The sequence below is a fragment of the Tachyglossus aculeatus genome, chromosome 26 (genome assembly GCF_015852505.1).
Source record: "Tachyglossus aculeatus isolate mTacAcu1 chromosome 26, mTacAcu1.pri, whole genome shotgun sequence".
Lineage (NCBI taxonomy): Eukaryota > Metazoa > Chordata > Mammalia > Monotremata > Tachyglossidae > Tachyglossus > Tachyglossus aculeatus.
Window position 1 is genome coordinate 12,736,694 of NC_052091.1, and position 12,444 is coordinate 12,749,137.

At 51.5% G+C, this 12,444-nt stretch overlaps 1 protein-coding gene across 1 annotated transcript in view; it reads left to right on the forward strand.

Moving 5' to 3' along the window:
• Positions 1 to 224: 224 nt before the first annotated feature.
• FBXO22 (F-box protein 22) overlaps positions 225 to 12,444 on the forward strand; it is a 31,817-nt gene continuing 19,597 nt past the window's right edge. The window contains exons 1-2 of the mRNA XM_038766919.1: positions 225 to 373; positions 2,659 to 2,791. Coding sequence (XP_038622847.1) covers positions 225 to 373; positions 2,659 to 2,791 — 282 coding nt within the window. The remainder of the gene's footprint in view (positions 374 to 2,658; positions 2,792 to 12,444) is intronic.

Below are 12,444 nucleotides of genomic sequence, written 5' to 3' on the forward strand. Positions count from 1 at the left end.
AGCGCTCAATACATACGATCGAATGAATGAATGAATGAATGAATGAATGAAGTCCGGCTTCCCCGAGTCACGTGGTCTGCGTCCCGCCTCCCAAGCGGAGGAGGGACGTCTCCGTTTTGGTCCCGAGAGGACGTTTGTCCCTCTGGGCCGCCGTAGCCGCGGCTAAAGGGGGGCGCGCATGCGCGCGAGGGGAGAGCGGGGCGGGGCATGGGGGAAGAGAGAGGATGGAGCCCGTGGATGGCGGCGGCGGCGGCGGCGACCCGTCCATCCCTTCCATGGACCCCCGAAGCGCCTTCGTCCTGAGCAACCTGGCCGAGGTGGTGGAGCGGATCTTCACCTTCCTGCCCACCAAGGCGCTGCTGCGGGCGGCGGGGTGAGCGGGACCCCACGGGAGGGAGGGGACGGGACCGCCGGGCGGGCCGAGGCCCGGGCCCGCGGACGGGCCCCTCTCCTCCCCCATATCCCGGGGGGCTGGGGGGGGGGGGTCCTCCATCCCTTCTCCATCCCTCCATCTCTTCTCCATCCCTCCATCTCTTCGTCCCTCCAGAGCGGGGGGCGAGGGGGCGTTGGGCCCGGGGAGGCGGTCGGGGCTCGTGCCGAACGGCCCCGGGCCTGCCGCCTGACCTTTGACCCGGAGGGAGGGAGGGGCTGACCGCCGGCCAGGCCCGTCTCCTCGGCCCTATCCCGGGAGGGGGGGGGTCCTCCATCCCTTCTCCGTCCTTTCCCCCATCCCTCCTTCCTTCCCTCCGGAGCGGGGTCCGAGGGTTCGTTGGGCCCGGGGAGGCGGTCGGGGGTCGTGCCGGGCGGCCCCGGGCCTGCCGCCTGACCTTTGACCCGGAGGGAGGGAGGGGGTGACCGCCGGCCAGGCCCGTCGTCTCGGCCATAGCTCTGGAGGGGGGGTTCTTCCATCCCTTCCCCGTCCTTTCATCCATCCCTCCTTCCTTCCCTCCCTCCGGAGCGGGGTCCGAGGGGGCACTGGGCCCGGGGGGGCGGTCGGGGGTCGTGCCGAGCGGCCCCGGGCCTGCCGCCTGACCTTTGACCCGGAGGGAGGGAGGGGGTGACCGCCGGCCAGGCCCGTCTTCTCGGCCATATCCCGGAAGGGGGGGGTCCTCCATCCCTTCTCCGTCCTTTCCTCCATTCCTCCTTCCTTCCTTCCGGAGCGGAGTCCGAGGGGGCTTTGGGCCCGGGGAGGCGGTCGGGGGTCGTGCCGAACGGCCCCGGGCCTGCCGCCTGACCTTTGACCCGGAGGGAGGGGGTGACCGCCGGCCAGGCCGAGGCCCGGGGGCGTGGAGAGGCTCCTCTCCTTGGCCATATCCCGGGAGGGGGGGGGGTTCCTCCATCTCTTCTCCGTCCTCCCATCCCTTCCTCCCTCCATCCCTCCTTCCTTCCCTCCGGAGCGGGGTCCGAGGGGCGTTGGGCCCGGGGAGGCGGTCGGGGGTCGTGCTGAGCGGCCCCGGGCCTGCCGCCTGACCTTTGACCCGGAGGGAGGGGTGACCGCCGGCCCCTGCATCCCTCCCTCCCTCCCTCCATCCCTCCTTCCTTCCCTCCGGAGCGGGGTCCGAGGGGTGGTCGGGGGTCGTGCCGAGCGGCCCCGGGCCTGCCGCCTGACCTTTGACCCGGAGGGAGGGGGTGACCGCCGGCCAGGCCCGTTTCCTCGGCCATATCCCGGGAGGGGGGGGGGTCCTCCATCCCTTCTTCCTTCCCTCCCTCCTTCCATCCCTCCGGAGCGGGGTCCGAGGGGGCTTTGGGCCCGGGGAGGCGGTCGGGGGTCGTGCCGAACGGCCCCGGGCCTGCCGCCTGACCTTTGACCCGGAGGGAGGGAGGGGGTGACCGCCGGCCAGGCCGAGGCCCGGGGGCGTGGAGAGGCTCCTCTCCTTGGCCATATCCCGGGAGGGGGGGGGGTTCCTCCATCTCTTCTCCGTCCTCCCATCCCTTCCTCCCTCCATCCCTCCTTCCTTCCCTCCGGAGCGCGGTCTGAGGGGTCGTTGGGCCCGGGGAGGCGGTCGGGGGTCGTGCTGAGCGGCCCCGGGCCTGCCGCCTGACCTTTGACCCGGAGGGAGGGGTGACCGCCGGCCCCTGCATCCCTCCCTCCATCCCTCCTTCCTTCCCTCCGGAGCGGGGTCCGAGGGGTGGTCGGGGGTCGTGCCGAGCGGCCCCGGGCCTGCCGCCTGACCTTTGACCCGGAGGGAGGGGGCGACCGCCGGCCAGGCCCGTCTCCTCGGCCCTATCCCGGCGGGGGGGGGGGGGGGGGGTCCTCCATCCCTTCTCCATCCTTCCATCCCTCCTTCCTTCCCTCCGGAGCGGGGTCCGAGGGGTCCCCCTTCTAGACTGTGAGCCCACTGTTGGGTAGGGACCGTCTCTGTGTGTTGCCAACTTGTACTTCCCAAGCGCTTAGTACAGTGCTCCGCACACAGTAAGCGCTCAATAACTACGACTGATCGACTGAGGGGTCGTTGGGCCCGGGGAGGCGGTCGGGGGTCGTGCCGGGCGGCCCCAGGCCTGCCCCCCGACCTTTCATTCATTCATTCAATCGTATTTATTGAGCGCTTACCGTGCGCAGAGCACTGTACTAAGCGCATGGGAAGTACAAGTTGGCAACATGTAGAGAGGGCCCCTACCCAACAGCGGGCTCACCTTTGTCCCCGTGCTTGTTTTCAGCGTGTGTCGCCTGTGGCGGGAGTGTGCTCGACGCCTCCTGCGGACCCAGCAGACCATCGCCTGGGTGGCCACCGCCCAGCCCGCCCACGCCCACGGACACTCCCTGGTCCACGCCTTAGCCCAGGAGCTGGAGGCAAGTCACCCTCGCACCCCGCGCCCAATCGTGCCGTCCAAGAGCCCGGTACAGTGCTCTGCACGCAGTAAGCAGCCAGAAAGTAATCACGATAGCGTTTGTTGGGCGCTTACTATGTGCCCGGCACTGTTCTAAGAGCTGGGGAGGATACAGGATAACCAGGTTGTCCCACGTGGAACTCACAGTCTTGATGATGATGATGGCATTTGTTAAGCGCTTACTACGTGCCAAGCACTGGGGAGGATACAAGGTGATCAGGTCACAGTCTTGATGTTGATGATGGCATTTGTTAAGCGCTTACTATGTGCCAAGCGTTGGAGAGGATACAAGGTGATCAGGTTGCCCCACGTGGGGCTCACAGTCTTGGTGATGATGGCATTTGTTAAGCACTTACGCTGTGCCAAGCACTGTTCTAAGCGCTGGGGAGGATACAAGGTGATCAGGTTGTCCCACGTGGGGCTCACAGTCTTAATGATGATGATGATGGCATTTGACAAGCGCCTACTATGTGCCAAGCACTGTTCTAAGCGCTGGGGAGGATACAAGGTGATCGGGTTGTCCCACGTGGGGCTCACAGTCTTAATGATGATGATGATGGCATTTGACAAGCGCCTACTATGTGCCAAGCACTGTTCTAAGCGCTGGGGAGGATACAAGGTGATCGGGTTGTCCCACGTGGGGCTCACAGTCTTGGTGATGATGATGATGGCATTTGTTAAGCGCCTACTATGTGCCAAGCACTGTTCTAAGGGCTGGGGAGGATACAAGGTGATCAGGTTGTCCCACGGGGGGCTCACAGTCTTAATGATGATGATGATGGCATTTGATAAGCGCCTACTATGTGCCCACCACTGTTCTAAGCGCTGGGGAGGATACAGGGTGATCAGGTTGTCCCACGTGGGGCTCACAGTCTTAATGATGATCATGATGATGGCATTTGATAAGCACCTACTATGTGCCAAGCACTGTTCTAAGCACTGGGGAGGATACAAGGTGATCAGGTTGTCCCACGTGGGGCTCACAGTCTTAATGATGATGATGATGGCATTTGATAAGCGCCTACTATGTGCCCACCACTGTTCTAAGCGCTGGGGTGGATACAGGGTGATCAGGTTGTCCCACGTGGGGCTCACAGTCTTAATGATGATGATGATGGCATTTGATAAGCGCCTACTATGTGCCCACCACTGTTCTAAGCGCTGGGGAGGATACAGGGTGATCAGGTTGTCCCACGTGGGGCTCACAGTCTTAATGATGATCATGATGATGGCATTTGATAAGCACCTACTATGTGCCAAGCACTGTTCTAAGCACTGGGGAGGATACAGGGTGATCAGGTTGTCCCACGGGGGGCTCACAGTCTTAATGATGATGATGATGGCATTTGATAAGCGCCTGCTATGTGTCAAGCACTGTTCTAAGTGCTGGGGAGGATACAGGGTGATCAGGTTGTCCCACGTGGGGCTCACAGTCTTAATGATGATGATGATGGCATTTGATAAGCGCCTACTATGTGCCAAGCACTGTTCTAAGCGCTGGGGAGGATACAGGGTGATCAGGTTGTCCCACGGGGGGCTCACAGTCTTAATGATGATGATGATGGCATTTGATAAGCGCCTACTATGTGCCCACCACTGTTCTAAGCGCTGGGGAGGATACAGGGTGATCAGGTTGTCCCACGTGGGGCTCACAGTCTTAATGATGATCATGATGATGGCATTTGATAAGCACCTACTATGTGCCAAGCACTGTTCTAAGCACTGGGGAGGATACAGGGTGATCAGGTTGTCCCACGGGGGGCTCACAGTCTTAATGATGATGATGATGGCATTTGATAAGCGCCTGCTATGTGTCAAGCACTGTTCTAAGTGCTGGGGAGGATACAGGGTGATCAGGTTGTCCCACGTGGGGCTCACAGTCTTAATGATGATGATGATGGCATTTGATAAGCGCCTACTATGTGCCAAGCACTGTTCTAAGCGCTGGGGAGGATACAGGGTGATCAGGTTGTCCCACGGGGGGCTCACAGTCTTGATGATGATGATGGTATTTGTTAAGTGCTTACTATGTGCCGAGCATTGTTCTAAGCGCGGGGGGGATCCAAGGTGACCAGGTTGTTCCACATGGGGCTCACAGTCTTAGTCCCCATCTTACAGATGAGGTAACTGAGGCCCAGAGAAGTGAAGTGACTTTCCCAAAGTCACAGAGCTGACAAGCGGCGGAGCTGGTATTAGAACCCATAACCTCCGACTCCCAAGCCCGTGCTCTTTCCACTGAGCCTCGCTGCTTAATCCTATTTTCCAGATGAGGGAACTGAGGCACAGAGAAGTTAAGTGACTTGCCCAAAGTCACCCAGCTGACAAGTGGCAGAGCTGGGATTAGAACCCATGGCCTCTGACTCCCAAGCCCGGGCTCTTTCCTCTGAGCCACACTGCTTCTCCAGTAAACCCCATTCAATGAATGAATGGGGGCCGTGGCCATTGGGCCCCCTGAGAATTCCCTAATCTGGGATTTAGCCACCAGCCCGGACAATGGATGCATCCTGTTCCCCCCCACCCCTATCCCGAGGGGAGGACCAAGAGCCTGCACAAACAAGTTTTGTTTTGGGTTTCTTTTTTAATGGTAGTAAGCACCTACTAGGTGCCAGACATTGTACTAAGCACTGGGGTAGAGACAGGTAGTAATAATAATAATAATGATGGCATTTGTTAAACGCTTACTATGTGCCGAGCACTGTTTTAAGCGCTGGGGGGATACAAGGTAATTAGGTTGTCCCACATGGGGTTTACAGTCTTAATTCCCATTTTACAGAAGAGGTAACTGAGGCCCAGAGAAGTGACGTGACGTGGACAAAGTCACCCATCTGACAAGTGGCAGAGCCAGGATTAGAACCCATGACCTCTGACTAATAGTTATGGCATTTGTTAAGCGCTTACTATGCACTAAGCCCTGGGGTGGATACACACAAATCGGGCTGGATACAGTCCCTCGTGGGGCTCGCGGTTTCGATCCCCGTTTTACAGATGAAATAACTGAGACACGGAAAAGTAACAGTGGTGGTATTTGTTAAGCACTTACTATGTGCCAAGCACTGTTCTAAGCGCTTGGATGGCTGCAAGCTTATCAGGGTGGCCCATGTGGGGCTCAGCCCCATTTTACAGATGAGGTAACTGAGGCACAGAGAATTGAAGTGAGTAGCCCAAAGTCACACAGCTGATAAGCAGCAGAGCTGGGATTAGAACCCATGACCTCTGACTCCCAAGGCCGTGCTCTTTCCACTAAGCCACGTTGCTTCTCTGTTAAGTGTCTTGCCCACGGTCACCTAAGCAGATAAGTGGCGAAGCTGGAATTAGAACCCATGACCTTCTGACTCCAGTGCCCATGATCTATGCAGTATGCCATGCTGATTATCCTTCATGGCATTTGGACGCAATCCCTGTCCTGTCCCACATAATAATGGTATTTATTAAGTGCTTATGATATTCCAGGCACTGTTCTAAGTGCTGGGGTAGATACAAGGGAATCAGGTTGGACACAGTCCCTGTCCCACATGGGGCTCCCAGTCTTAATCCCCATTTATAGATGAGGATCCTTCATTTAATCACTTTTATTGAGTGCTTACTGTGCAGAGCACTGTACTAAGCGCTTGGGAAGTACAAGTCGGCAACATATAGAGACTGTTCCTACCCAGGAACGGGCTCACAGGCTAGAAGGGGGAGATGGACGACAAAACAGAACATGGAGACAAGTGTCAAAGTTGTCAGAACAAATAGAATTAAAGCTATATGCACATTAACAAAATAAATACAATAGTAAATACAGGTGAAATAGAGTAATAAATCTGTACAAATATAAATACAAGTGCTGTGGGGAGGGGAAGAAGGTAGGGTTGGGGGGATGGGGAGGTGGAGAGGGAAAGGGGGGCTCACTCTGGGAAGGCTTCTTGGAGGAGGTGAGCTCTCAGTAGGGCTTTGAAGGGAGGAAGAGAGCTAGCTTGGAGTATGTGTAGAGGGAGGGTATTTCGGGCCAGGGGAAGGACGTGGGCCGGGGGTCGACGGCGGGACGGGCGAGAATTAGGTACAGTGAGGAGGTTAGCAGCTGAGGAGCAGAGGGTGTGGGCTGGGCTGGAGAAGGAGAGAAGGGAGGTGAAGTAGGAGGGAGCGAGGTGATGGACAGCCTTGAAGCCGAGAGGGAGGAGTTTTTGCTTGATTCATAGGTTGACAGGCAGCCACCAGAGATTTTTGAGGAGGGGAGTGACATGCCCAGAGCGTTTCTGCACAAAGATAATCCGGGCAGCAGTGTGAAGTATAGACTGAAGTGGCGAGAGACAGGAGGATGGGAGATCAGAGAGGAGGCTGATGCAGTAATCCGGTCGGGATAGGATGAGAGATTGGACCAGCAAGGTCGCGGTTTGGATGGAGAGGAAAGGGCAGATCTTGGCGATGTTGCGGAGGTGAGATCGACAGGTTTTGGTGATGGATTGGATGTGAGGGGTGAACGAGAGAGGGGAGTCGAAGATGACACCTAGGTTGCGGGCTTGTGAGATGGGAAGGATTGTAGTGCCGGCTACAGTGATGGGAAAGTCAGGGAGAGGGCAGGGTTTTGGGGGAAGATAAGGAGTTCAGTCTTGGACATATTGAGTTTTAGATGGCGGACAGACATCCAGATGGAGACGTCCTGAAGGCAGGAGGAGATATGAGCCCCCCTGTCCCACATGGGGCTCCCAGCCTTAATCCCCATTTATAGATGAGGTAACTGAGGATCAGAGAAGTGAAGTGATTTGCCCAAGGTCAGACAGCAGATAAGTGACAGGGCCGGGATTAGAACCCAGGTCCTTCTGACTCCCAGGCCTGTGCTTTATTCATTAGGCTACGCTGCTGATCATTATTAATAATTATATAATATTATAATTATTATAATAATAATTAAGTGCTCACTATGTGCCCGACACTACTAGCTTTTTGTATGGTGCTGTATGCATTTTCGTCCCTATCCATTATGTTCCCCAGCTTGGGACAGAGTGCAGCGAATGATTAAGCAGGTCGAGAGGCACACTGTGAAGTGCACACGAATGTGCAATTAAAACCCATTTCAGACCCAAGTGAGCACAACTACTGCTGATTTTCAGCAGTTTGCTTTGCTACTGACAGTTACATCAGTTACCCACGATAATTAGGAATGGAAATAATCTTTTTATCTTCCAAACTAGTAGTATCAAGAAAGCTGATTAGGAAAAGAACCTGTAGTAAGCCTGTGCACAAATAATTGAGTAAATACTTGTTTTAAAAAAGAGCAAGAGGGTGATCACTTGTCCAGAAAGTAACTATCAATCAATCGTATTTATTGAGCGCTTACTGTGTGCAGAGCACTGTACTAAGCGCTTGGGAAGTACAAGTTGGTAGCATATAGAGACAGTCCCTACCCAACAGTGGGCTCACAGTCTAAAAGGGGGAGATAGAGAATAAAACCAAACATACTAACAAAAAAAAATAACTAGTACTTCTCCTCCTCCTCCCTTCTTTTCCTTTCTCCTCCTCCTCCTTTCTTCTTCTTCTTCCTTCTTCTCCTCCTCCTTATTATATTAAACAAGCCCTCTTCTAAGCGCTGGGATAGATATATCAATCAGGCTGGATACAGTCCCTGTCCCACATGGGGCTCAGAGTGTATTCCAGTCAATTTTAAGTTCTCTTGAATATCTACAGAAGGAATCAAAAATGAAATTCTAATATATTGCAGCTGTTGTCAAGTTAAATTGCCTCTCCAGACACCTGAACCCCATTGTCAGGGGATTCTCTACCTGGAGTAGCTGTCTTTAGGACATGTAAAATGCCCCTTAAATTTAGTTCTAGTAGCAAGTGTTTGAGATAATTTTCATTCTTCTGATTGAAAAACACCCTTTTTATAAGCTTACAGACCAGGTAAACTTTTTGCAGGTGTTATGTTTTGTTCCTCTTTCTATTTCGTTGCTCAGTCCAACTCTTATATTGCACTCTCCCAAGAACTCAGTACAGTGCTGTGCCCACAGTAGGAGTTCAGTAAAAATAACTGACTGATTTTAATACTTTATAAGTGATCTTTCATAGGGCATATAAGTAACATTGCTTCCCTTGTGGGCAAGGAATTTTGCAATCTTAATGGGACACAAATTTACCCAAATGAATATTCCTGAATCTTTTTTCTAAAAGGATAAGAGCTCAACCTTCTCCCTCTCCCAAGAAAGTGGTAGCGGGTGTTAAGCATGAAGTTTAGCTTGTTTACTTTGAGTATTTATTAAGATCTCATTTAAATGTAATTTTGTTGCTCATCCTGTGACACATTTCACGTGGAATTGTATTTCTATTGTCTTGAGTAATGGTTTCTGAAGGCATTTTGAGGCTAGCCATCGTATTTTGATCAGTCACCGTAAAATTAAGCATTTTTCTACTTTAAAACACTTTTTGTGTTTATATTGAAATAGCTGAGAACCATGAGCTACCACAAAAAGTTTTAGCTATTTCTTCGTTTTTTTAACTCATCCTCCTAAATAGCTCTTGATAGTAATACTTTGTATATTTTTGGAAACTCTTTTTAGGTATTCTTTTGTGACTGCTCGCTAGAGTTGTCATGAGTATAGTTGGCTTTTGTACTTGAAAATGCCACTGCTGGTGAAAGTCACTTATGGGTGTGTGTGTGTCACTCAAAAGATTAAGGCGCACCCATAGTCCCAGATGCCTTGGGTAAACACAAAACTTATCCTGTGGTGTGGTACTGTGTTTGCAACAACTGGGGCTATTTTCATGTACAAAGTTTCTCCTGGAGAAAGAGCCAGTCCTTATTGCAGAGCACCACGAGGTCAATTTGTGACAATTGACTCCCAGTTTTCAGTTGGAATACAGCATTGTTTTTGGCTTTGGTTTTTTTTCATATCCTTAAAATGTTTTCTCTCTAGTTCTTCCTTTGTTTCTCAGTTTCATCTCACCCTATAGCAAGTGCTTGAGCGTCCTGCCATCCGTGTCCCATTCGGCACCATGGGCCATGGTGAGCAAACCGTCATTGCCAGAAGACTGACGATTATCGTAATCATCGGTATTTGTTAAGCACTTTATTCCAAGCACCGAACAAAGTGTTGGGGTAGATTCAGGGTGATCTGGTTGGACCAAGTTCCTGTCCCACATTTAGCTCGCCGTCCAAGTAGGAGGGAGAATTGAATCCCCATTTCGCAGATGAGGGAACTGTGGCTCAGAGAAGTTAGTGGCTGGCCCCAGGTCACACTGTAGGCAATTGGCAAAGCCAACCTTAGAACCCACTAGACATTTCCAGTAGGCATTTCTACTTTCCATTTTAGGAAGTTGATTGTGTGTGATCCTGCCTTGCCATTTGAGGTTAAGAATAGCCTGGAGGTGATGCTGTTGGAACTGTTCAAAAAGTAAGTTGTGAGCCTGTTTGGGAGCCTTAGAGAAGTTTGGACCGCACTATACCCTTGTAGACCTGTAGTTCATCAGAAACCTGATAACGTGCATCCCCTAACAGCCTCTGTCTTTCATGTTGGTAAATCTCAGTGAGCATGCCATTAGATTTGGGTGCTTTCCCATTTTTTATGTTTCTGCCAGGATGCCTTCCTCAATCATTGGGGCAGTTGCCATGTTTTTAGCAAGTTGGAAGGCTGTCTATGTCTTGAATGGCCTCACCTGTAAAATAGTAGAAGGTATATTGAAGAGAGTATCGAAATTCTGAAACCAGCTCTTCAGAATTCTTTCCTTCTTTGGGATGAGACTGGAGCCCTCTTCTCTCTTTAAATATGTAGTGCTTCACTTTTTTACTGCTTTGTAAAAGTTCTTGGTTTCATGGGGCTCTGCTTAGCTTTGAATTGGTTGTGTGCTTTGGCATCCCTGCCCGTGTTCCTTAACTTGATTTGCTTGTCGTGTCACAGATGCCCTTGTACCTTGCTTTTCTTTGGTATCGGGGTGCAGTCACCATGTTGCTGCAAATCAGCACTTTATCATTGAGTCATTTGCCTCAAACCAGCGTTGGCAATATCGTGACAACAGCCTGGTAATATCACAGAGCAGTGACCATTCGTTGTCTGTATTGAGGATTGTGGTGCACGTTAGTGGCTCCAGTAGGGCTGCTGTAGTATTGTCACCGAGCTTCTGGTGGGTGTCGTCATTCTTCAGGAGTTTTATTTTTTCAGTGAGCTGTCTTGACGAGGTGAGGGACACTTTTTGATGCAGTGGTTGTGTAGTCAATGGGAGCACGGAGTGTATCAAACAATGATCGTCATTTTGCCACACACATTGTTGCTGTGAGCCACAACTTTCATGAATTCTCCACGATGCACTTATTGATGAGATGCCAGTCTTTGGATCGTGTTTGCACCTGGGGTGTTTTTGGTTTGCCAAGAGAAAGATGGGGTTGATGTTCACGAGATTGTGTTTGGCTCAATCACTCCACTAAAGTAGGAAGAGACTGTTGAGATTGTTGATCTCATGCAGCCCAGTGACTTTCTAACGAATGTGGACTTCTCTTTCATCTTTAGTGTGAAAATTGCCCATTTTGATGATTTTGTCCTATCCTGGCCCACTCCTTTAAGTTTGTCTAAATCTTTATAGAAACCTTTTTTTTCCCCTCTACCATTGTTTGACATTGCAGGGACATAAGCACTAATGATGGAGACAAAGTGCTTTAGTTGCAGGGGCAACTTTAGCATCGTCTCAGGCTGTCCCACATACCTGTCTTCATCACTGGTATTTATTGAGCCCTTATTATGTGCTGTACTTGGGAGAGTACAGTACAACAGAGTTGGAAGACACATTTCCTGCCCACAACAAGCTTACAGTCTAAAGGGGAGGACAAGCATTAAATTATATATTATAAATTATTTATTGATATTAAAGGTAGGTAACCAGGTGCTGTGGGGTAAATATCAAATGCCCAAAAGTCACAGATTCAGGTGTATTTTACCTATGGCAAGATTTGAGAAGCCCAATATTAGTGATTGTGTGATTCCAAATGCAACTCCGGACCATTGTTGTTCTTGGGCAAGTCACTTCACTTCTCTGTGCCTCGTTACCTCATCTGTAAAATGGGGATTAAGACCATGAGCCCCATGTGGGACAGGGACTGTGTCCAACCACCCCAGTGCATAGTACACATAATATGTGCCTGGCACATACTAAGCGCTTAACAAATGCCATAATTATTATTATTGAAGAGGCTAGACCACTTCAAAAGAAGGTTTATATGTCCAGCATCTATCTATGAACTGTTCTTTTCCTCATATCTAGCCTTGGCTAATACTGCGCTATCAACACTGTACCTAACCAGTTCCTGGGCCGTGACAGCTGTTCTTATAGGCCATTGACTGTTTTCATAGTCACATAGTATCCTGATATTCCAGGGCTTGATGGTTATTTTCTTTGTGTGTGTATTTTGTGGTGTTTGTTTTTTGCACTGTCAAAATATAGTTCAGTAGTTGCAGTCTGCCAGGGCAGTTTAGCCAGGTGAGGTAGGCAAATTTTAGTGACACCTTTTCTAGTCCACTTCTCTATTCAGGGTGAAGTGAGCACTCCTAAGTAGCTGAGACTTCCAGGCACTGCTGCTTCTTCAGCAATCTGGGAACCAAGATCCTGAGCCACTTACTAGCAAAGGACTTTTTTTGAGTACAGTATGTACTA